The sequence below is a fragment of the Macrosteles quadrilineatus genome, unplaced genomic scaffold (genome assembly GCF_028750875.1).
Source record: "Macrosteles quadrilineatus isolate MER2022 unplaced genomic scaffold, UCM_ALF_1.0 Scaffold_4__1_contigs__length_99947679, whole genome shotgun sequence".
Classification (NCBI taxonomy): Eukaryota; Metazoa; Arthropoda; class Insecta; order Hemiptera; family Cicadellidae; genus Macrosteles; species Macrosteles quadrilineatus.
Window position 1 is genome coordinate 38,082,018 of NW_026542597.1, and position 26,248 is coordinate 38,108,265.

The following is a 26,248-nucleotide window of genomic DNA, read 5'->3' on the forward strand; positions in this document are numbered from 1 at the left end:
AAATGTATAACTTATTACCATAAAACTGAAAATATGGTTAGCCATAATGCTAATCAGATTTGCAAGTCAAGATTATTTTTCAAGGAGCAAAGTGTCATATCTTGTGTTTAGTTTGGATGATAGGGTATTTTTCATTTGCATGTTCCAAATCAATGTCGTTGAAGTTGATTTTCTCTACCTAAACCACATAGAAGTACGGTACATAGGAAACATTCAATGGTACACTTACGTTGGTGTCTAGTATTTCGTCGATGTCTAAGGCAAAGTCTAACTCTGGACCCATTGCTCTCATGTACTACAACGCTCACGGAGGAGGAAATCTCTGTACCCTGGGGTGCGATAGAAATTTTCACACAGTGGTTGCCCTTCACTAGTAAAACTGTGTATTTGTTGTTTCTGACACAACATACTAGAGCTTAAATCGCACGGTCAGCCCAGCCCAGCTTTAGCAAGTTTTCTCTGCACCTCATCTGTGCCTAAACGATGGTAGTCGTAAAATATTGCTGAGTGAACAAGCAATATTTTACAACTACCATTGTTGTTCATACTGTTCACTCATATAGTACTAGCTGTAACCCACGGGCTTTGCCCCGTTTAACTTCTTAATTTTCAAGATTATCTCGTTCGCATGGCTCAATCACGTCCTTGTTGAAGTTTGTTTGCTACGCTCACTCACCTTTAGGTTGGAGCTCGTTCGCTACGCTCACTCACCTTTAGGTTGGAGCTCGTTCGCTGCGCTCACTTGCCTTCAGTTTAGCTCGTTCGCTTCGCTAACTCGCCTCCAGGTTGAAGTTCGTTCGCTACGCTCACTCACCTTTTGGTTGCAAATTAGCTGTTGTCATAAATGTAAAAGAAATAATAGTGCTGCACCCTGTTGGTAATCCTTGTAACTTTAATGCTATTGAACATCATAGAACAGGACCAACTTGTTTAATTGAAACAGCTGTTAAGATTCAATAATTCCATTTCTCATTAGGTTAACATGGGAAACTCCAGAGCCACTGGGGCGGAGCCCGAAAGGATTTTTGAAATAAGAATATGCCTATATGTTAATCGGGAATGTCAGCTATCATCATGCCAAATTTCAGCCCAATCCGACCAGTATTTTTCGCGTTCACTTGTCACAAACATACATCCATACATCCATATATCCATACATCCAAACTTTCTCATTTATAATATTAGTAGGATACCAAATAGCTATAAAATATATATATATATACAGAATATAATACTGTTCTATAAAGCTATCCTAAAATGAACAGAAAAAAATAAGGTAACTACAGCTCAAACGCTCTTAAACATAACTGGGAATGACACACAAATCACTTTACTAAATTTTACATCAGCTGATGAGTTGATGAGTCTAGACCATTGAGATATAGATTATCCTTGCCTCAAAGATTTAAAAAGTAGAAAACCACTTTGCAAAACTACAGACCAGAGCCATTTTTTTACACTTTGATCAACGAAATCAGCCAAAAATGAGGGAGGAGTTCTGTTTACAAAAATCGGCTTAGGGTATTATATATATATATATATATATATATATATATAATAGATTATATGAATATATATAATAGATTATATTAATATATATAATAGATTATATGAATATATATAATAGATTGTGTGTGTATATATATATATATATAATAGATTTGCATTTCTCAAAAAAATATTTTCTTTACCTTTTAACACACCAAATTATGCATTATATTTGGAAACATGCTGTGAAAAGTTATATTTTTATACTTTGAATGTCAAAATAAATTATTTATTGAAGTGTTTAAGCGGGGAGAATGCCCAAACTTTTAGCCAAACAAATTATTTCAAGGAATGTATTTTGGAGTAAAGAATGAAAGCTTCTGGGAAAACAATTTATTTAAATATTAATTTTCAAAATGATGATTTAGCGGAGCTTAGCGAGCAGTTGAGGTCGGTAGCGGAGGGGCTACGTTGTAGGTGGAGGCACAGAAAACGTACTACTGTGGAGGGGGGAGTGTGTTGGTCGAGCGCGCACCTCCGTCCACCACAGCCAGTTACTCACGCCAGTTACTCGACCTTGAACTTGGAGATAAGAGTCCCCTCAAACTCAACAATACTCGTACCATTTCGTGGATTCCTAAAGCAAGATTAGAGCTTATCGACCTGAATTACAAGCCTTGGCTCGATCAAAATTATAGATCTTCCTTATGTAACCTAAATTAAACTGTCTATCATTTTATTGCACTTTACCCGATTTTAAAACACATAAGACATTTTTGACTGGGAAAACTTGTTTTAAATGAAATAGAATATCATAAATTTATAAATGGGAGGAATTGGCGAGCTTTAGCTAGTTATCTGGAAAAAGTATAGATGGGAGATAGTGACAGAATTTAACTTTTGAACCTAAATTAATTCTATATGAAACTCGTCTATAAGTTATAGGATCAGTATGTTTTTTCACTTCTGTAATAAAGTACTCTTTCTCTCGTATATCTTTTCTCTTATGTATTTATTTCAGAATAAATCTGTTTAGTGATCAATAGGCCTACTAAACTAATCTTAAGTAATTAAACAACTGTAGTGCCAACAAAACAGACGGTTATTAACCATTGTTTGTATGCACTGAGCTATATAATGTTTTTATGTGCCTGTGAAAAAAATTATCTATATATATAAAATCCAATGTATGTATGTTTGTTTGTTTGTCCTTAATGGACTCCGAAACCGCTCGACAGATTGTAATGAAACTTTCATTATTAAGCATTATTCAAGGATGGTTTGTGTGAAGTTTGGTGCAGATCCGTCAAAAAGGCTCCGCCCCAGTGGCTCTGGAGTTTCCCATGTTAACCTTATGAGTACTCATATTTAAATGGAATTAATGAATCTTAACAACTGTTCCAATTTATACAAGTTGGTTCTGTTCTATGATGTTCATTAGCATTAAAGTTACCAAGGATTACCAATAGGGTGCAGCACTATTATTTTTTTTTAATTTATAACAACAGCTAATTTACAAACAAAAGGTGAGTGAGCGTAGCGAACGAACTTCAACCTGGAGGCGAGTTAGCGTAGCGAACGAGCCAACCTGAAGGCAACCTAAAGGTGAGTGAGCGTAGCGAACGAACTTCAACCAGGACGTGATTGAGCCATGCGAACGAGCTCACTTGTGAAGTTAAACGGGGCAAAGCCCGCGGGTACAGCTAGTTTATAATAAAGCACATTTTCATTTCATTTCATATAGAATAGATTTGTTTTGTTTTGATTGTTATTGTTTTTAAAACGTTTTAATTAGCTCGCCTTCTTGTCCGGTACACATTTTGCAATCAATTTTATATACTAATTTCTCGATGAGCTAGAGACTTGAAACTTGAAACACAGCTCACAAACGGATGACGATGTAATATTATATAATTTAATGTTCATATTTCCCTTGGGCTACGCCCATGGGCCCATGGGCTTGTTTTTTATTAGCTCGCTTTCTTACAAATTTTGTTATCAATTTTAAACGAAGTTCCCGATGAGCTAGAGACTTGAAACAGCTCACAAATGGATGACAATGCAATCTAGTTGTAACAAATAGTGAACAGCAACAATAATAGTATTAATATAAATAGTAAGAAAAATATTTACAAATCATAAATAGAAAGTTTGATGGCAACAGATCAAAGAAAACAGTGTAAAATTATTTTACAATAAATATCAACATGGATAGATGCAGGAACAAACATAAATATTCAGTTTTACAAATATTACATACATCAGAGACAAGATGAACAAATCCTGGTGAAAATCTGTGACTGGAAGTAGGCCTAGTTTACGCTCGTACAGGTTCAAGGAGTGAAGATTTCTGTGGCACATTTTCTGATATGAGAAATTGTGTCACAGAACACTAGAACAGGTCACAGTCCGGAGCCATACGGTTTCCAAGCCGGGCAAGACGAGCTAGTGGGTCGTAGATATAATATATTTTGTATTATATCTATAAACATTTTATTTATTTATTGCTTTATTAAAAACCATGAAACGTGATCGCTCCGCTCAACTGGCTTTCACTCTGTACCAAGAATCATTCAGTATTCCCTTTTGGTGAAGAATAAGAAGAGAGCCAATTCACTCAGTGTCAGAAAAGAGAAATAGTGAAGCTGCCTACAAAAGAATGAGAAATAGCCTATAGCATAGATAAAACATCCTATAGTAAGCAATAAAGCAACCCGAGAAAGGCGGAAGCCTGCTTTTCAGTCCAAGGCAGACTCAAGACTTCAGTGACTGAGACTATTGATTATACATACCTAACCTACTATGATATAATATATACACCCGTAGGAAACAGGTATATATATATATATATATATATATATATGTAAGACTAGACTGACTTCAATTTTCACTTCAGTCAGTTCAGAATTCAGACTTTAAGAGCAAGAGACCCAGAGTCAGAGTCTACTAAAATGTAATGTCAATGTCACTGTTACTGTCAGTGTCAGTTCAGTTAGTTTCAGTAGTTGTCAGTGAGAGAATGTCAGTTCAACCTCTACTCACTGCTGAAGTCTTTGCCCTTTACTCCAACGTCCTTAGAGATTGTTTGGATTGTAGGTTATTTTGTTTATTTAAATTAATTTAGGATGAACCGTTAGCCTTGAAATATTGATCTCTATAGACTTTTTTGTTGTAAAAATATAATTTTAATTGTGTTCATATCTTTTTGGAATGGAGAATGGTCTCCACGCGTGGCGTGAAGTTAAAGTTTTCAGAAGGCGAAAAAGTGTTATGCTACGAACCAGATCCTGCTAAAACAAAAGTATTATACAATTCAAAGGTAAGTTTAGTGTTAGCTTGTGTTATTACACAATTTTAAAGCAATGCACTTGCACTAAATCCACGCCTCAGCTAACTTAATGTGCGGCTATTAAATGGACGGTGTTATGCAAATAGGAACCATCCCACAAATGTCTTTAGAGGAGATATGAGCAAGCAAAGTTAAATCGGTATATAAAATCGGTTTTCCTATATAATAAATTTAAATCTTTTTATTTTATTAAAGTTATTTTTTTAATTAATTTTCATCATGTTTTTATATTTTTAAAATGCATTTTGGTGTAATAATTAAGGAAAATGTGGATTGGTTCTTTTTTGTTTTATTATGAAAAAACGGTAAGAAAGAAACATGCTACATGGTTCTCTTTTGTTAAATTTTATTTATCGTTCCAGAAGGACTCATGGTACTTGGATCCTTTTTGTAAAAATACTGGTTTAACAGGTTCACTACCAAGTGTCACAATCCTTTGTCTTTGCATGTATTTAATACGTAGTAGTGAATGAGTTAAAAAACTGGTAAAGGATAATGATGACTCTGGTGGTATTTTAACCTTTTTTATCAGCAATTAACATTTTATACAAAATGTGTATCACACAAATAAAATGAAAAAAAAACACATTTTGAAGTAGGTACAGCAAAAAAAAGCATTACATAAAAGGAACTTGTACCATATCACATATTGTTATTAGCCTACAAACACATTATCTATTGCAGTTCATTGCAATGAGCTACAATAGGCCTAGGTACATATTATTCTTTGGTTACGATCCGACAGCTAAAGGTTTCAGTCGTCTATTTCAATTTCAAAATCAAGTTCCCCTCCAAAACCATCCACATCATCTTCTATTTCTGCGCTTGAGTAAAGGGATTTATAAAACCCATGGTAGTTTTTTGGTAGCAAGTGGAGCATGGATTTTAAATCTTTAAGCTTTGCTTCAGCTACAGGCTTTCCATTGGGCCATAATAGTTGAAGGTCCGCCAATCGAAGACTGCGAGGTTCATCTTTGCTGGGGCGCCCTTTAGTCTTTTTCTGTGCCTTAGTAATGTCTAATTCTTCATGAGGCCCATCAAATTTTCTGCTCATGAAAATGGACATTGGTTTTTCCTTTTTCAGTAGAATTTCTCTTGTATTGAGCCAACTAACATCCTCTTTCTCGACAGTCTTTTTACGGTTTGTGACAGCTTCTTCCAGTGAATAACTTGACTTAAAATCTTCACTTCTCATCCGCACAACAGTTAGTGGATTTTGCTTCTTGCACTTTTCCATGATGGTAAAATAGTCATCTGGGCAATATACATGTTGCTGGTATTTTAGTGCGTTTTCAATTTTCCCAAAGTCATTATCATTGGGTAGAAAACTGTGACCTGGCATGGGGAATCTATGTGTGATTGTTTTTAGTGTAGGGTGATCATGAAGGAGAGCTTTGAGCATCAAAACTACCTTTATATTCCTGTTCTGGCCACCACACGAGTCACTCCACAAAATCAAACTTTCTGTCCCAGCTGGAAGTTTATTTTGGACATGTTTTATGATGGCAGAGCTCACTTCTTGGGCTCCTCTACCAGCTTCCCCCTCAACCCAGGTATAACAGAACCCCTTATCCTCCTTGCCAGTGTGGATGCCACAGTTGTAGACCCACAACTGTCGTTTGTAGAATACTATGTTTGTAGGGATACGCGGTAAAGGTAGTGTTTTCTGCAAATCAAAAGTTAAACATTCTAGTGACGGATTATCAGCAGCAGACTTCAGATCACTTTTGATTCTATTCATAGCAGTTTTGGCAGCAAGTTTATGTTCATCATACTCTTTCTGTATTTTTGACTCCTCTTCCTCATTTTGTGTGCTCTTAAGTTTTGCCACAAACATATCACACTTGTTGCAAGTATCTTTTTTCAAAGACTTGAATTTTAGGTTGTAGTTAGTGTAAAATACTTTTTTGAAGGAGGATAAGCTTACAACTTCATTTTGTGACCTTCCGTCGACGTACAATTCATACATTTTATTAATATTCATTTCAGGAGGCAGGAACAAAGCGCTTGTCTCCCCTCTTCGGTAATGTGAAGTGTATTTTGGTATTGCATCAATGCATTTCCTTATTTCATTTAATTTTTCTTCAGACATTGTGTTCCATCCTGCTTGTTTACCTCGTTGGTCGAGTAATGATTCAGACTTAAATTTTGATAAGGCCGTATTTATCCTTTTTGTTGACAATAGTAGGGTTTTTGCAAACATTTCTCTGCATACCACAACTTTGTTTAGGCTATAAATACGAGAACACGATTTAGGTCTAGCCTTCCCTGTAGTTTTAATCAGTGAATTATATGATCTCTTTTTTGGAACTTCTCTTACACTATTACAAATGTATAGATTTTGTGCATTGTAATCTCCAAGACTTTTAAACTTTTCGAACTCTTTTTGGCGATCTGCAACACAGATTTTGTCCTTGCACTTATTCCTGCACTGGCAATCAACATCTATAAATACTTTTTGTGGCACCACCATATGTTTTTTTGAAAAATTAACATACTCTTCATATTTGTACTTTCTTTTAGATCTTTCAACTCTGGTTAAATTTCCGTACTTTCTCTTTCTACCTCTTTTAGGCCTGCCTGTGCGTTGTCGTTCATGATTTCCTGCATCATCTTGTTCTTCCTCGCTACCTTGATCCTCTGAAACAATGATTTCTCCCTCATTGGGCTGAATCCTTCCAAGCTGCATCTGTGAATCCTAAAAAAAAAAAAAATACAATACTTAGTAGAGACTAGTATTTACTAAAGTGTGCACAGTATGTTTAAGAGTCTGTCTTAACACTGAGACAGTAGTCTGTTTGATCTGTAAATAAACATTGTTGTGCACGTTGTTTCAGTTTGAGTAGCCAACAGTTGCACGGCCAAATTTGAACTTGCACGGCCTCTAACTTGAGCGCTTGCGAGGGTTCGTTGGGTTACGTTTTATGAAATGTAAAACCTTAACCCTAACTTGTATAGTGAATGAGGTTTGTGATCTCCTGCAAACCCTTACATCAGGGCTTTGCGGCAGTGGTGAGGCGCACCGCACCCTTAATGAAGAACAAGTGATTTAGGTCAAGAGTTATGAGCTGTACGTAAATCAGATAAGAAGTCGGTATAGGACAGGTATATTTTTATATATGTATAATTTGTATTACCAATAAAATAGAACCTACTTACCTGCTCTACATCAGAGTCACTTCCTGAATGTTCAGACGGAACGTAGTCTGGGTCACTTATTGTACCATGATCATCAGTAATCATCCTAGGCCCACTTTTGATCATTTCTTGTCCATCAGTTTTACTGACGATTTCTTCTGCTACAAAGTTTGTATTATTATCATCCAATTTATATAAATCATAGGCACCATCACTTTTCTCTGAATCTAGAGTAGAGATTATTATTTGATGACAATCTTGGTTCACTTGCATTTTCTCTTGTCTTAAATTTCCTTCATTGGATTTTACATCACAAAAAAGCATATTATTCTCAATCTTCTGTAATTCTGAAATCTGATTTTCTTCTTGATTTTCTTTTGTTTCTAGTTGGGGATTCTCAAGCTGGTTTTGCTCAGATGAAACTTCAGAATTATGACTTGGAATGCAAACAAAGAGAGGACCATTTTCAAAGTTAATGTTGTTGTAATAGTTTTCAACAGCCATGCTTGTTGAAGGTGACATAGTTAAGGAATCTGAAAAAAGAGTATGTCTTAGGAAACATGTCCCAGTACTTTGGAACCAAATATATTTATCTATGGTGGTACTATCATGAGCCCCTCATATGTTTAATAAACGATGGAAAATAAAAGGTAGCCGGTCAAGTTATGCAACTCGGTCTGAGTCTACAACTTTTTGGTCAGCTATCAAGTTTCAAACTTTCTTCTGAATCGTTATATCCTAAGTAAATGAACAGAGGTAGAGACTGGTATAGACTTTTACACATGCGGCAATATTAGTAGTTATTACATTTGTTTGCACTAAACATTTTGACACTTTCCAAAACACTTCTTTTACACATGTTAAAATACAAAATTGAAGCAAGTTTGATCAAAAATTTATAGCTTCATTTGCACTAATTTTGACACGAATTATTTTTATAATGTTGGATTAGCCATGGTATCAACTAGGACAGTATTTTATCTTACCAGCTGCAACAGATAGAGGATCATCATTGGAAAATTCAATATCCATTTCAATAATATTCAATAGGGACTCATTAATGTCTTCTCCACCTGTTGTAAAACCCTCCAGTCCATGAACTAACGTGTTTTTAACTGGAAAAAAAACACACAAATGAATGTCACAGATTTTAAATATCAATCTACTGTGTATTGTTAAAATTGGAATGTGCGTTTGTGTGGCTGATGAAGAGAACAGGGTTTAAAAACTGCTCCTTCTTATATTTTTTTAGAATAAATTGTTCATAAGTGTTTTGTATTTTTCTGTGTTCGTACCATGGAAATGAAAGTTTTTTTTTTTTTTGCTATGGAAATTTAAAATGAGAAAAGTCTAGCGTTGAGCGGAAAGAGTGTTTTTTTTTTTTTTTGCTATGGAAATTTAAAATGAGAAAAGTCTAGCGTTGAGCGACGTTAGGTGCTCGGTCATGGTACTTCAATGTAAAAGCATTTACATTTTTCAGAGACTAACAAACCAAGTAAGCCTAATAAATTCATTTGTTTTTGGTCAACCTGTATCTCAAATCCATCAAAAACACCTAACAGCCTACACAGGATGATTTGCTGTAAAACGTGTAAATTTCCTAACAATTTATTACATTCAGAGTATTTGATAAACAAATCTATTTAAGCCTACCTGTTGGTGAATGTTGCAGGCTGGCAGTATTTACGTTATCAGGCTCTGGCACTGATTGCTTGTCACTGCTCACTGTAACAGATGATTACATTTTATCACTAAATTTTATTAGCAAGGGATTTGTTATAAAAATATAGGCCTACCTCTGTTTCCAACGATTTGTGGACCTACAAAGCTATTTTGCTAAAGAAAAAACCTTGGATATCTCATTATTCAAGACTACACTGTAGTTTCCTACAACGTTGTATATATGTCATAGAGAAAAAAGTATAGGTAGGCCTATATGAATTTTCAGCTAAAATGAAAAAAGAATAGCTTTGAGCGACGTTACGCGCTTGGTCTAGGTACTTCAATGTAATGGCATTTACACTTTTTAGAGAACAAACAAAGTAGCCTAAATCATTCTTTGTGGTCAACTTGTATCTCAAATCCATCAAAAACACCTAACAGCCTACACAGGATGATTTGCTGTAAAACGTGTAATTTTTCTGACAATTTATTACATTCAGAGTATTTGATCAACAAATCTATTTAAGCCTACCTGTTGGGGAATGTTGCAGGCTGGCAGTATTTACGTTATCAGGCTCTGGCACTGATTGCTTGTCACTGCTCACTGTAACAGATGATAACATTTTATCACCTAATTTTATTAGCAAGGAATTTGTTATAAAAATATAGGCCTACCTCTGTTTCCAACGATTTGTGGACCTATAACGCTATTTTGCTAAAGTAAAAACCTTGGATATCTAATTATTCAAGACTACACTGTAGTTTTCTACAACGTTGTAAATATGTCATAGAGAAAAATGTTAAGGTAGGCCTTAAATCTACTAGTACTAGCCTAGGCTAGGTTTAGTTTAGGTTAGGTCAGTTATAAACAGTAAGGTTGTATTGAAAGAATGAATAATTAATTTACTCACCATTTTCCTTGCTTTTGCACTTTTCTTTCTTTTTCAAAGCTTCAAGAATTAACAATCCTCTTGATTTCATTGTCGAAATTTATGTTTATTTGCTACCGCAATAACATAAAACTCATAATCATCAACAACATGAAAACAAACTTAACCATCTGTAAGACAACCAAACTGTGAACATTACAGAACCAACACATGTTGTGTTTACTATCAGCTGTTTTAATTGTATTTACAAAAAAGAACCAACTAACATGGCATATATTATTTACACCGACTTATGAAAACTGCTAAATGAAACCATGTCACTAGTTCTGCGAAATAAGTCAGAATTAATAATTGCAAACAAGAACCAAACAGCTTGGTTTACAGTAGCGTAACTTCATTCTAATTTCCGAAAAAGAACCATGGTACATGGGAACTCATTTCGATATTGGGTAATGAATATTGCAAAACAGAACCATGTCACAAGGTTCTGTAATAAAATGTGATTAGTTTGAATTCAAAAAAGAACCAAGTAAGTTGGGTCCAAATAATATTTGTTAAACAAAAGGGCAAAAAGATCCAAATCACATGAGATCATTTTGTAAAAATTACAACAGCTGAAAACCAAAACAGCTGTTTTTAAACATTTTTTTAGAATTTTTTGTGAAACTAATATTCTTGGTTCTTTTTTGCAATATAAAGTTTTGCTTGGGCTGTACACTGTGGTGACAATAAGTCAAATCCTAAAAAAATGAGGGTTGGTTCCTTTTTGCATAACACCGTCCAAATATTCAAAACATTAAGGGATGTTTCTTGACCCCAAAACATGTTTATTGATTCAAATAGCCCTAGACCCACTCCTTTAAATACCAACATACTGAGGATTGTTTTGATTTGCCATACTAGACTAGGGACAATAAGTTAAAACTAAGCTATTTAGCCTATCCTGTAATCTTCAAAATTACACAAAATTTCATTTAAAATGGTGTTTTAAAATAAATTTGATGTGTTCAATGTTTTTTTTTTAACATAGTTTTATTTACAATCTGTTTTAATTGCATTAAACAATAAGTAAAATTATGGCATTTTTAACAATAAAATAAAAATTGGAATGCACGAGTTAGCAGCTAAGTGGCTTAAGCACTACGGTAACAAAAAAAACAAAGAAAATAAATTTCAGAGCTGCTGTACAAATCGAGTCGGAAGGTCTAAAACATTTTCTCTTTTTAGTCTGTATGTAGACCTCATGTAGACTGTTGTCTAAGAGGTTGAGGGCCAAATGGTTCAGATGATACTCAAGCTTTGAGATGTACATTTTTTACTGCAGCTCGTAACTTCTTCAGTAACAAATGGAATTTTGGAATCATTGTGAATGGTGACATTGGATACATACCAAGGGGCTTTCAGGATGGTTCTTAGTAATTTTGACTGAAATCTTTGTAATATATCCAAGTTTGATTTTGAAGCTGTTCCCCACAAAGAAATGCCATATGTCCAATTTGGTTTGAGGACAACCTTGTAAAGCAATAATTTATTTTCTATTGACAGTTTTGAATTTTTATTCATGAGCCAAGCCATTTGTCGAAACTTTGAATTTAGATGTTGCCGTTTGTTCGAAATATGGCTTTGCCAGGTAAGTTTTCTGTCGAGGTGGTTGCCCAAATATTTTACTTCATTGTGGTGAGGCAGAAGACAGTTAGCTGTTCTGGTGGTGAATGTTATGTGTGCAGACTTGCTTTCGTTCACTTTGATTCTCCATTTTTGTAGCCACGTGGAAAGACTGTTTAGGGGTCAATCCATATCAAGTCATCCAGGGCATGACACCCATGTTCTCAGATTCTAATGATTTTTTTTTCATGTGTTCCTTTTGCTATTCTAATTATGAATACCAAATTTCATTTTGATATCTTGAATACTTTTTTAGTTATGAATTTTCAAAAATTGCTAAAAAAGAGCGTTTTCCCGTTTCCGCCGATTATTGGGAGTACGAAATTGTTTTTGTAAAAAAATCATTACTCAGTCAGTATTTATCATATCACAATGGGACTTTCACTAAAATGTTCAGAAAATCTTGTAGAATTAAGGAAAAATATGTTTATGGGGGTGGTCATTTTATGTTCCAGTCAGTAATCCATCCAACTTTAATTTTGGTCTAATCTTTAGCAAAAAACACGAAATTTTGAAAAATTGATGAAAATTATAGGCACTATGTAAACCAAAGGTATTTTATCATATTTATATTCCTAAGGACATATACTAACAGGTTCTTAAAGAAAAACACTGGGATTTTCACTGCCTTTTAGTTTGTACCTCAATAAACAGAAAAATAAAATTTTCATAAAAAAGGCAGAGTGCGGACAGTTAAACCTGTACTAAGAATCAATAGCTACTTCAGAAAGTGTTATTAAAAAAATTATCAAGACCCATTTATAATAAAGTAGAATTATAATTTTGAAAGGCAATAAAACTGAAGTTTAAAAGCACTGACCCAAATTGGTAGGCCTATAATGTCAAGCTTAGTACAAAAAAGACGCTTGAAAAAATATGTACAGTATTAAGAAAATATGAAAACTTCTTACCACTAATCCTTAATGAATACAATTTTTGGAGATACTCAATCTGCTTTTTACATGAAGCACTTAATTTTGTACTTGGTTTTTTGTCAACATGTTTTGGCACTGTTTTTCAATTAAATCCATTTCTTTTTTCGGGAAATAATACATTTAGTCAGGTTGGGTAGCAGGAAACTATTCAGTTCTGGCAGAGAGGCTGCAATTTTAGGTGGTTATAGTATACGAGTTTCTGAATCTAAAACCGCCCAGACCTTATTATTATTTTAAATTAATTATTTTAAATATGAAGGTGGTGTTGTGACCCATCATTTTAAACTACTTTTTTATGCTGAATTCAATACCGCAATCCGTTTTTCATTGTCATATTTGGTTTTTGAATTATTGACTTTTTAAATCAAAATAATTGTTATATTTTATCAAGAAAGCTTGATAACAAAAAACTTATAAAATAATTGATCACATTTCTAAATGGTGGATCCAAGATGGCGGCTGAAAAAAATACATCCGTCATAACCGAGTGAAAATAGGTCAACAATGAATGGTGGTGTCCACTTATCTTTATCTAGCACTATTTTGAGATTATGACCTTAGTTTGTAAATGCACAATGTTATAATGGACTAAAAATAAATTTATAAAAATTTCTCATTATTTTAGAATGGATCAACATTTTTTTAAACGAATTGCAGCATCGTATTCAGCGTAAAAGTCTTGTTTGAAACGGTGGGTCACAACCCTACCTTTACATTTGAAAAAATAACTTCGTATCCAATATGGCGGATCCAAAATGGCGGCCAACAATTTAAACCCAGTCAAAATGAAGCACTTGCTACTATACAATTATCTGACGTGGTTCGGAGTTGATATCTTAAGAAATGTATAAAAAAGTAGGGAAGGGGGAACTCATTTAATTTAAAACTCACCCTGTATAAAAGAATTCACAATTATTTTCCTCATATTTTTTTTAGTTTTGAACAGCCGCCATTTTGAAATGACTTGATGAAACTTGACCATTTTCAACCCAGGCCGAGATAATGTATTCAAGCACTTGTGTGCCAAATTTCATGAAAATCGGTTAAGGCATTCGGTCGTTATAGCCAATTCATGGGGACCCAGCATCCTCTTACGGCCGCCATTTTGATGACGTCATTACGGACGACCGAGGTCCTTAAAAATTGGGGTCTGGGTGGTTCTAAGTTCAGAAACTTGTATACTATAACCACCTACAATTGCAGCCTCTCTGCCAGAACTGAAATATTTTCCTGCTACCCAACCTGACTAAATGTATTATTTCCCGAAAAAAGAAATGGATTTAATTGAAAAACAGTGCCAAAACATGTTGACAAAAAACCAAGTATAAAATTAAGTGCTTCATGTAAAAAGCAGATTGAGTATCTCCAAAAATTGTATTCATTAAGGATTAGTGGTAAGAAGTTTTCATATTTTCTTAATACTGTACATATTTTTTCAAGTGTCTTTTTTGTACTAAGCTTGACATTGTAGGCCTACCAATTTGGGTCAGTGCTTTTAAACTGCAGTTTTATTGCCTTTCAAAATTATAATTCTACTTTATTATAAATGGGTCTTGATAATTTTTTTAATAACACTTTCTCAAGTAGCTATTGATTCTAAGTACAGGTTTAACTGTCGGCACTCTGCCTTTTTTATGAAAATTATATTTTTCTGTTTAATGAGTTATAAATTAAAAAGCAGTGAAAATCCCAGTGTTTTTCTTTAATAACCTGTTAGTATATGTCCTTAGGAACATAAATATGATAAAACACCTTTGGTTTACATAGTGCCTATAATTTTCATCAATTTTTCAAAATTTCGTGTTTTTTGCTAAAGATTAGACCAAAATTAAAGTTGGATGGATTACTGACTGGAACATAAAATGACCTACCCCATAAACATATTTTTCCTTAATTCTACAAGATTTTCTGAACATTTTAGTGAAAGTCCCATTGTGATATGATAAATACTGACTGAGTAATAATTTTTTTACTAAAACAATTTCGTACTCCAAATAATCAGCGGGAACGGGAAAACGCTTATTTTTAGCAATTTTTGAAAATTCATAACTAAAAAAGTATTCAAGATATCAAAATGAAATTTGGTATTCATAATTAGAATAGCAAAAGGAACACATGAAAAAAAAATCATTAGAATCTGAGAACATGGGTGTCATTTTCTTTTTTTTGCTGGATGATTTGAAATGGATTGACCCTTAGGGAAATTTGTAGGCTAGTGTTTGAGAAGCTCAAAATGGGTCATGGGATGTTAGGAGTGCTGTGTCGTCTGCAAATGTAGATAAAAATAAATTTGGATTTTCAGGTATGTCTGACGTATATACCTATGAGATAGAGAATTGGTCCCAGGACGCTTCCCTGCGGTACACCTGACTCTATTTTGTGTAGCTTGGTGTAAATTCCTTGGTGTTTTATTCTAAAATGTCTGTTTTCCAGGTAGCCTATTTTGAAATTGTTTTAATTTCTAAAAAGTCTAGCAGCCGACGCTAACATTCTAAACTAGCTTTTGGTATGATATAATTTGCTTAACATAACAGCTGTAAACATTCAGCGTTTGTGACACAAATTCAGCATTTGGATAAAAATGAAAAGACATACGAAGGGTTAACTTATTTATACTATGTGTAATGCTGATCGTTGATACATTCAATTCTTCGGTAAGAGGATGACAGATTAATTAAATATACATAGTAAAATACTAGGATGTTCAAATTATTTTGTAAAACAATCTTTGATTTGCTATAGTGCAATATCATTTGTACTAACAGCTGGTTGAATAAAAAAATATTCTATAGAACTATGAGGTTAGTTTATTTACTCTGTGGTTTTGTCATTGATTATAGGAAAGAAGTAAGATTCTATATAACCATTGCTGTATTCGAATCAAAGCTCATGAATCTTCAAAAGAAAGCTTATGAAAATTATTTTATTCGACTTTTTGAAGAAAGGTTGGGAAAATAACAATGATCACATGTTTTAATTCATCTTGGCAGCTTTTTCTTTATAAGTATTATAAATCTTGAACTACTTAAACTATGCTTGAATCATTAATAGACACAATATACAGTTTTAACGGACTACTACTTGATTCCCGTACGTAGGACGGGCCAACAGCTCGTAGCTTTATAAAACGTTTTTGATCTTTTGCCATCCTCCCATAAATCAGCAACATTTTAAGCCTTGAACTCTCATAAGTTATATGGATATTTTTACGTAGGCCCACTAAATTTAATATAGGCCTATATTTATATTTGAAATTTTTATTATTTTAGTTTTTGAGAGAACTCAAAATTGCACAATTTTGATCCTTGACTTTATGTAGGCCTAAGTTATGAACAAATTCTTATTCTTAAAAAATGAGTTTTTTATGGAAGAATTCTTATGTAAGTTATGTATCTTATGAATTGAAACAATTTAATTTATTTTTTGTTAAAATAACATAATTTGTTTAAACAAGTTATGTATTGCATTAAAGGGAATCTTTTGGGATGAAAGTATGCTAACTTAAATGTGCTTGGTTTGCTATTTTTTTAAGGAATATATTATTTTTTATCTTAAAACAGTCAAAACTGCTAGTTTTGCTATCACAGCTAAAAAAAAAAAATACTTAGAAAATGTTGAAAGCTAAGTTTTACACTATGTTGGTGGACTTGAGTATAATAAGTTATACCTGATGAAGTTTAAATCTGTCGGTTCAAGATTAATTTTAAGTTTAAAATTACACTAACTTTAGTTGATTTGGCTTGGGACTAAGTTCATCCCATGCCATCTTTGTGAATTAATAACAACTAGATAACCCGTTGCTCAAAATCAAGCAAAACTGCAACTTGAATTGTAAAATTATTTCTACGATATGCTCTGTTTTAGGCGTGTTTAAATAATTAGGGACCCCAACCTAAGTCTCCGGTTTGTAACATAAGAGGGTAAGCAAGTGGATCTAACGACGGATATGGAACAAATAACTTACGCGTTTAACATTATTAGTGGTTGAAAAAAAAAAACTACGAGATTTATTTGGCCAGGTGGTGCTCTGTTTTCAGCTTTAAAAATAGCTGTGACATCTATACAGGTAGCATCATTGTAGCAAGGGAAGTAACTTCTTTTGTATCTTAAAATCTTTTAGGCTACATAAGAATCTCACTTTACGCCTCGGAGCTCTCGTCCCTACAAATTTCTGCCACAGCCTCAAAAGATTGGACAAATGGGTTGGCATTGTGACCCTATTTCCCACATATGTTTTCATTGCATTTTTTGTTTGAATTGTGTTTCATTCTCAGTTGGGTTCCAGTGCCATGATTCAAGATTTATTGAGCCGTTCGGTTTTTAACAATTGGCCAAGTCACTAACACTAAACTAAAATAAAATAAAAAGATGCATATCTTCTTGACTCACAAAACAAAATGTCCAAAGAGCATATAAAAATGTCCAAAGAGCAAACCATGCAAAATAGATAAATAAATAAAACTGCAAAACAAAACTGTAAAACATGCAGCGTAGAAAAAAATATAAAAATTAACAAAGCAGAGAAAAAGCAAAACGGAAAACTTAAAAAACGACACTCATACCTGTAGGCAAGGTTTAGTTAAAAAATATATATCTAAATATATAAAAGCCAAAGCCCTCACTGACTCACTGACTGACTGACTGACTGACTCACTCACTCACTCATCACTAATTCTTCCACTTCCCATTTACCTAGGAGGCTGAAATTCGGTACACTGATTCTTTGGGCATTAAATAGGAAAACTAAGTAGTTTTTATTCTGATCGGACTCTCGGGCTCCGCCCCAGTGGCTCTGGAGTTTCCCATGTTAACCTTATGATTTTTCATATTTAAAAGGAATTAATGAATCTTAACAGCTGTTTCAATTAAACAAGTTGGTTCTGTTCTATGATGTTCAATAGCTTTAAAGTTACAAGGATTACCAACAGGGTGCAGCACTATATATTTTTTTAAATTTATAACAGCTAATTTGCAAACAAAAGGTGAGTGAGCGTAGCGAACAAACTTCAACCAGGACATGATTGAGGCATGCAAATACGAATATGAAGTTAAACGGGGCAAAGCCCGCGGGTACAGCTAGTATATATATATATATGTGTATTTTTTTTTCTTCGTTTCTTTCTATTTCATTGTGTGGGTATCAGAATTCCAAAACTCCTGCAAGGAGTAAAATGGGTTTGCCACCAACCAATCTTAAATACCAACGTCGTACTTATACATCTAATCGTATTCCGGATCATGACCTTCTTGAGGAATTAAATTTCCTACTTGGTGGTAAAACGTGTCATGGATGTTGAAATTGTAGATTCCCTGTGCGATCCTCTCATCTTTAAAGCTGGCTCAGAGCTGACCATGGCAAAGGGGTAATTGAATTGACAAATTTTATCCAAATAATGTCTGGACCTAAGTCTCACAGCCCTGTTTTCAGATTCCAATAAGTTCCTGAAAGTATGTTGAATTTCGCAAATGAGGTAAACAAACCTTTCATTTATGGCAACAAAGAGTAAAAATTGAACTGTCTTGGCCAGTCTTTCCTTGCTTTAAATGTAAGCCACCACAATGTGAATATTTAACGTTAATTTGTCTGAGGTTGGATGTATCACCTGGCAGTACTGCCACTCTGTATCCGTCAAATATTCAATTGGGAGGTTGATACAAGCGGTCGCGTTCGCGTTCCCTCCAGCAACTCACAGTTCTTCGTCTTACTGGTGGCATTTAATTTTAAGTTTGAACAAAATACGAAAGTTAACCAAACAGAAAACACTACAAAGGAACTTTGATACACATTGTAAATTACATAATAATAATGGTAATATAATGGGTAACTGCACTGTGAATAATCACTTTTAAACATTCACTTCATTACACCGATCTGTAACCAAAACTACATGATAATTCAGTAAAATACGATGTAATGTAAATAAATTCAAGTATAACAAACAATTTGATGTCTCTTTATTTATGGACCAGACTTAGTTAACAGATGTTAAAATAAAAATAAAAATTCCGACTCTGCTCTGGAAGTATTAAGTCCTGCAGTCTGTGGTTAACCTTAAAAACTTTTTCAAACTATGACCATATGTGTAGTTGTAAACAAAGTGAATTGAGTTTGATCTAATGTCAACAGATAGCACCGCCGTTCCCAAACTTAAGCCCTTAACCATACTTAAATGCTGCCCTTTCTTAATATACGTATTTGCACGTCTACATGAAAATATCTTTAATTTGACACCTCAAATGTTAAAATCCGTTTAGCCGTTATCGAGTTATCACTGTGAAAAGAAAACTGCTTGCCTATTAATACATATAGATTGTCCTATTTTCTAATATCAAGGAATAATATTTTAACTGTCCACCCACATTCAGTTATTCAATACTGGTAATATAATGTAACTTAGGCTATATTATATTTTGAATCCAATTTCCAAGTACAAAATTAATGATCTTTCAATGTGTCCACATAACTTACTGTAGCCTATCCTATCTCAAGCGAAGAATGATAGCTATAAATTTACAACACACAAGTACCGGTAATTAGTATTAAAACATTTAATTTGTTACGCATCATCTAAAGCAGACAATAGTATAAAGTAATAAAACATGGCAATATACAGTCAAGTATAATGTAGCTATAAGTTAGCTAGGAGGCAACAAAATGAGAGGATGATCAGTTGGTGTTGATATTCCTGGATAATGACATAAAAATAAACGAGACTGTACGTTCGGTGAGAATGCTATGCTAATATCTTTCATTAATATTGGGATCACTAGAATAAACTTGCATTCACAATTTACCTTTTTTGTAAGTTTTACTGTTTTATTTGTGTTTTCCTAATCCAAACAGTGAACAAAATGCTTGATCAATGTCCTATATACCGATATTGAGAAAGTTGTCAGTAATGGTGATTCAAAACCATTTAAATCAAACAATTATGTAGCCTACTAAATAGCCTAGATACTGAATCTAGGTTCTAGATTCTTAATGGATGAATTCAGTTGTTAAGTAGATGTTTTAGCGTCTTTGTAGAACCTTGTTTCTATTTTATTGAACATGTAAATTAATTGTCTCTCTTGTCACATTAATTGCCTTTTTCATTAAGTCACTTCACCAAAATTTTTTTAACGTTAAAATGTTAAGTTATCATCTGTTAATCAGGTTGTATGGGTTTAGGTTGTTACTGTAGTAGGTACCAAGGCATAGCCTAAACATTACGTTGTGTATTGTTTGGTACAACTTATAAAGTGGTAGGCTAGTGAATTAATGGAAAAGGTCCATAGTAGGGGAATGGGCACACGGGAGGGACTAAGGCTATAGGTGTAGTGACGTCATATCTCTAGTGGCTAATGTCTACTCTTGAGGCAACACAATTACCGTAACGAAACGATGAGTTTTCAGCGGCGTTGGTGGCATAGTTAGTAGCATTTCGATTTGGTGTTCAGGAGGTCCCGGGTTCGAATCCCGCTGGTAGCACTAACTTTTTGTCAGCAAATTTTTATATCAGCAAGTTTGGTTGGTTAGGTTAGGTTATGACAGTTTAATTTTATAATACTAAATTTTAAAATTAATTTAATAATTAATTAAAAATTATAAGTAATCATTAATTAGATTTTTATCTTATACAGTTTTTATATTATCAGCAAGTCTGGTTGGTTAGGTTATGTTATGACAGTTTTATTTAAAAAATTAAAAATTTATTTTATAATTTTAAAACAATATTTTATAATTAAAAAGCTAATTTTGTAACTAAAAATAAAAAAAATTAATTTTTTCAACTTGCGGTTCTAACGGCGAACACTGACACTACAAGATATGTTAGCCTTAGTCCCTCCCGTGTGTCCCACCGCCATAGTAGGTACCACAATGAGAAGAATTATTCAAATTAAATACCATCTCCTGATAAAAAATTAACAGATTGTACATTTTTATAGTCACAATCACATAGAGCCGTTGAAAGGTACGGTGGCCCAGGAGTTTGTACCTTGAGGGGCCCCTCGCTTGGTACATAATACAAAAAAATTCGAAAAAGTCAGTGAATTTAGGATAAATGTTGAACCTTCAACAGACTGTCATAAACCCGCACAAAGCCCGACCTATCTTTCTCACATGCCTTTTCAGTCATCAAATGGGATATTGAGATTTTAGATAAGTTAGGTTAATTTTTAGTTTGTTAAAGAACAGTTTCATTTTATAATGTATATTCTAAAATATAATTTATATTTTAGGATGAAGCTATTACGGTTGTAAACCTTTCCTAGAGTTTTGTTTACATGTTGTTGTGTTGTGGTTTTGCTTGTTTTTCATTGTATGTAAACAGCTGTTTGCTCTTCAAATACCTTTCTCCCTCCAGGTGTCAGTCGCAGCTAGAACTTGGACTCGCCATAAACAACCGTCCGAACTGCTCAAGGAACCTTAATTTCGTAATCTTTTATTTTGTTTTTCTGACACTTAGGACTCTTCCCTTTAAAAAATTATTCAATTTTCGGATTCATCGTTGAAACCCTGTAAGCAGTCACATAAAAATGTAATTTTTAATCGGCAAAACTCTATTAAAATTTTACCTTTAAATAAATAATGTTATATCTTATTAGGACAAAGTTGTTGTTATCGTAAATTAATGTTTACACAATTTTGTTTTTTCAGGTTCTAAGTATTACTGTCGGGAAAGATGAAAGTGGGAAAAGACTTGTAGAGTTTTTAATCCATTTTCAGGTAGGTGTCTAATGTTTATAAACTATAAAATATAGAAAAGAAGACTTTTAGTATGCTGTAAAGTTTAAAACATTAAACAAAAAGAAACATCAAGTTAGGCTGACATCTGTGTTGTATTGAACATGTGTTAATGTTAAAGCAAGTGTTTTATTTGTTTGCTGTGTGATAATTTTGTTCAATTTCATTCATAATGGGCAAGTAATAGCTTAGACTGATGATCTATTACATTTTCTTTGTCAAGTCTATCTTTTTGGGATTGCCATCATATTGTTTAAACTTCACTAAATTTGATTAGTGTTTATAGCTAATAATTTCTGAAGCTACCGTACCGGTATCCGTTATTATTTAGCTGTGTTTTTCAGGGCTGGAATTCTACTTGGGACCGATTTGTCACAGAAGATTATGTTTTGAAAGACACAGAAGAAAATCGGCAATTACAAAGAGAGCTTGCGGAGAAAGCCCAGCTTACAGCGTAAGTTGAAAGGCGTTGGGTATATTAACATTATTTTTTGTATTTGATTTTGTTGTTTTATTTTTGGTGTGATTTTTGTAAAAAAGCTTTTGTACAATAGAATTTCTGTAATTTAGCTTATAACCAATATACAGTGTGTCCCACAACAAGGTTCGGATGTTTGATTTTATATTACTACCCCGTTTATGTTCTGAAAGCGTTGAAACTTAATACAATTATTAAGGTAAGTTTTAAAACTTCTGCTTTCTACCTTTTTTAGAAGCAAAATAGCGACTTATTAGAAATTTTTCTAATTAGCTTTCCATAAAAATTACACTTCAAAAAGTGAAGTGCCGCATGTGGGATATTGCTTGGAGCAGTTAGGCAATTAATTTCAGGTTGCATACATAGAAGTTGAAACATCTAGTGATCCAAATTAAGTGGGCGAACATAATTTTAGAAACTGTTGGTTTTATTAAAATATTGTTGCTACCTAACTGTTTCTGTAATGTTACCAAAAGCAATATCCATAGCACAAAACCTATTATTTAAAATTAAATGTAATTCCACGAGCTTTAGATTAGTTAAAACTGCACTTGAGAATGGTAGGTTAATTATTTTATGGTCAAAGCAACTCTTCAACAGAACTAACAATAAAATTAGCTTTAGGTGTTCCATAAGGATAATAAATCCACTAAGGGAGTGTGTTTTATCTATGCTGATACACAACTCTAGATAAGTATTTTTATAGGAAGCAAATTAGTAAAATTTCCAATATTTTGTTTCTACAATATTTGTTTGGAAGCTGAAATAATCAAACCTAAGTACTTGTATGAGTCTCTTAAGGCTTCAAAGCTTTTATTGGTGCATAAATAGGTACAATAAAGTCAATGTCTCAGCAGTTGGAATCGTGGTTTTGGCGAGTTAAAGTTCTAGCAACGAGGATGGTATGTGGACGGTAGACCAAGGCATATATACCAAGACGAAAATGTGGTTCGGATTCCACTATAAAGTGTAGGTCCCTTAGTTGCCATTAGCTGTATGGGCTATTAATTAACAGCTGTGTCTAAGGAATATGTCGGCCTTAGTCACTAACAAGACTACAAGATTGCGCCACTCATCCTACACTCATCTCCATTCATACTTGGCTTAAAATACCTACTTTGTATGGTCGCCATTTCATCGAAAAGTATTAAAGTATTAGAGAGTGAACAGCTGTTTATATGTGAAGCAAAACAAACAAAACCACAACACACAATTCCATATTTGTTCCACTGAGCTAGGGATACAACTGGAGGTACTGAATGAGAGAGTCAAGAGACGTTGGCCATGTACATTGTCAAGTACATTGTAGACATTGTACTTAGTAGGCCTATATTTTGTAACCAAGTTTATGAATAGATGATTGTTGGATTATAAGCCATTATAAATTATAAAGCCATGGGCTTTATAACTGATTTATAGCTGATTTATGAGCTTTATAGTGAACTGGTTGATTCTTCTAGTTGGTACTAACATAACAAAAGTTTACAGCGTGTTCATTTTCTAGCAGAGTTGCTGTGGCAGTGCTACCTCCAATTGTATTTCTAGGTCAGTAATTTTTTCCAACACTGTAGCGGTTTGGATGAGAAAGAGAGAGGTAAATGTTTAAATGGGTTTATGCTAGGAGATGATGAAAAGAAGACGATTCATGAAATCAGTAATTGCAATGGCACATAGAATGCAAAGATTGCCAAATGTCAAGGCATCTAGAAATGTGACTAAGGGTTATCATTGTAGACTAATAAGTTCTCATTTAGGCTTGTGGGGAGTGTTGGTCCGGCTTTATGAGGATTAGTGACTGTATTAAGTGTTTTGAAGTTAAGTTATATTGAGAACGTAAAATTTAGGCTATAATAAACTGAGATAGTAAATTATCTCACCCCCAGACTGCTTTGCACAGTTTAAATAGTGGGTTAAACATAATAAATAGTTTCATTTTTCATTCTTGGTTTCTGCGTGGAGAAAACTGTAAGAACTAGATGCATAAAAAATCAATTATTATCAGTGAAACCAGTAAATACAACCGGCACATAGTAATAGAATGCAAAGATTGCCAAATATCAAAGGCATATAGAAATGCATCTAAAAGGGTTATCATTGCAGACGGCTGCACTTTACTTTATGTCCTACACTCATTCGAATGAAAATATCAATCGATATATCGATTATTCGATAAGTTATATCGTTTGGTTAGTTAGGTAAGGTTAACCTTACCTAACTAACCAAACGATATATCGAATGAAACAATCGAATAATCGATATTTTCATTCAAATGAGTGTAGGACCTAAAGTAAAGTGCAGCCTTGCAGACTAATAAGTTGCAATATATTCAATTTTTACTTCTTAAAAAAATGTAAAAAAAATGTAAGTGATTATAATCCAACTAAATTCGTTTAAGTTATGACAAATGAACATACTTGGACATAAATATTTATTTACCCCTGCAAGTTTTTCTTAACCTATCTTAGTTGCCATCACTGTCAAAAATTTCTGCAGTTTTTTTCTTCACTTAAGTTATGGTATTTTATAATAAATCTTAAAATAAATCTTTAACTTGATTAAATATATTTATGTATTTGTGATGAGTTTGTTTCATATTTTAAAATCAATGGCACTCATAACACTGTCCAACCAATTAACTTATAGCTACTCTATGCAACTTATTGAACACAAACAGGAAGAAGAAGAAATGAAGAAGTCATACACACAACCTCTAAAACAAAACAGCTGTAAAAATTTTAGACTGTAGAGGTGTGTTGTTTTCTTTAGACAAATTTTCCATTTGGATAAAATACTAATTACATTATTGTCACTTTCAAAATCTTAGTGAAAACCTTCAGAAGTTTGAAGCCTGTTGTTTTTAAGTGATAATGTACTATAGAGTCTTTGTACAAGTGTTAATCTAGCCTACAGAAAGTTTAATACAAACAGTGATTAGTTAGGTCTAAACATCTTTAGTTTACAGTGTTAACACTGATTTAACCTATGCTAGCCTAGTTTTAATTTATGACATGTAAGATAGCCTAGTAGAAGTAAGATATTCCTCAGACATTAAACATTTTATGGTTAAGGAAGACATTGTTAATATGAGGGATTTCACTTGCAAGTCGTGTTTTTTATGTTCGTCCTACAGTGGTGGCAATCTTTATAAACAACGCAAGAAGCGAAGGCGCAAGCTGTCGGAGCGCATTTCTGAGAGCCTGGAGGCCAAAAGGGTGTGTGAGTCTCCGAGTGAGCCCGCCGGGGACTCGGACCCCTCTACCTCGGGCCCTGAGGATGACATTGTACCAATCCATCTTAGTGATGCTATCAAGAGACATCTAGAGCTTGACTACCGCCTTGTTACCCAGGAAAATAAGGTAGGCTTAGGTTCATCATACATAGTTCTGGGATAGGAAATAGACTGGGCCTATTTATGGAAAAAGTAGTTGCCCAATTATTATTTCAGTCCACCTATTTTTACCTACATAGCCTACTGGTACTAATATCCAACTTGCTAAGTAAATAAGTTACCAATCGTTACCCAAGAGAGTAAGATAGGCTTCTACTAAACTTACTATATTTTATGCTTTTAACTATAACTTAGTTCTTTGATAGGAGAGCCCTAAGTAAAAATGTTAATGATCTAAGTTAGGCCTACTGTTATAAAAGTAAGTTAGTCTTACTTAATAGGCCCTATTAATGTTTCACTTCTATTTCTACTTATACATTAGGCTATTGGTAAAATCTAACCTAGGCCTAGACCTAATAAAGAGACTGCTTTTAACTACCGTAACTCCCCTTCCATAGCCTACATTATTTGATAAGCCAATTCCTTCTTTATAGGCAAGCCTAGATACGTGATCTGTTCAACCTAAGTAGGCCTTTATTTATCATCAACAATATATTAGGCCTAATTATCACAAACTGAAAGATAGC

At 33.6% G+C, this 26,248-nt stretch overlaps 2 protein-coding genes across 2 annotated transcripts in view; one reads left to right on the top strand and one right to left on the bottom strand.

Annotated features, from left to right (window-relative positions):
• Positions 1-4,509: 4,509 nt before the first annotated feature.
• LOC128991469 (male-specific lethal 3 homolog) overlaps positions 4,510-26,248 on the top strand; it is a 39,880-nt gene continuing 18,141 nt past the window's right edge. Inside the window, exons 1-4 of the mRNA XM_054414371.1 lie at positions 4,510-4,807; positions 21,769-21,837; positions 22,200-22,309; positions 25,464-25,689. Coding sequence (XP_054270346.1) covers positions 4,706-4,807; positions 21,769-21,837; positions 22,200-22,309; positions 25,464-25,689 — 507 coding nt within the window. The 5' untranslated portion in view covers positions 4,510-4,705. The remainder of the gene's footprint in view (positions 4,808-21,768; positions 21,838-22,199; positions 22,310-25,463; positions 25,690-26,248) is intronic.
• On the bottom strand, positions 5,438-8,251 carry LOC128991468 (uncharacterized). Its single transcript, XM_054414370.1, has 2 exons — positions 7,997-8,251; positions 5,438-7,535 (listed from the first exon to the last, which is right to left on the bottom strand). The coding sequence occupies exons 1-2, from the start codon at positions 8,246-8,248 to the stop codon at positions 5,592-5,594; spliced, it is 2,196 nt and encodes a 731-aa protein (XP_054270345.1). The 5' UTR covers positions 8,249-8,251; the 3' UTR covers positions 5,438-5,591.

Coding starts and splice junctions, on each gene's coding strand:
- LOC128991468 (XM_054414370.1), bottom strand. CDS start 8,248: ATGCAAGTGAACCAAGATTGTCATCAAATAATAATCTCTACTCTAGAT. Junction 7,536..7,996: donor GTGACTCTGATGTAGAGCAG/GTAAGTAGGTTC, acceptor TTTTTTTTTTAG/GATTCACAGATGCAGCTTGG.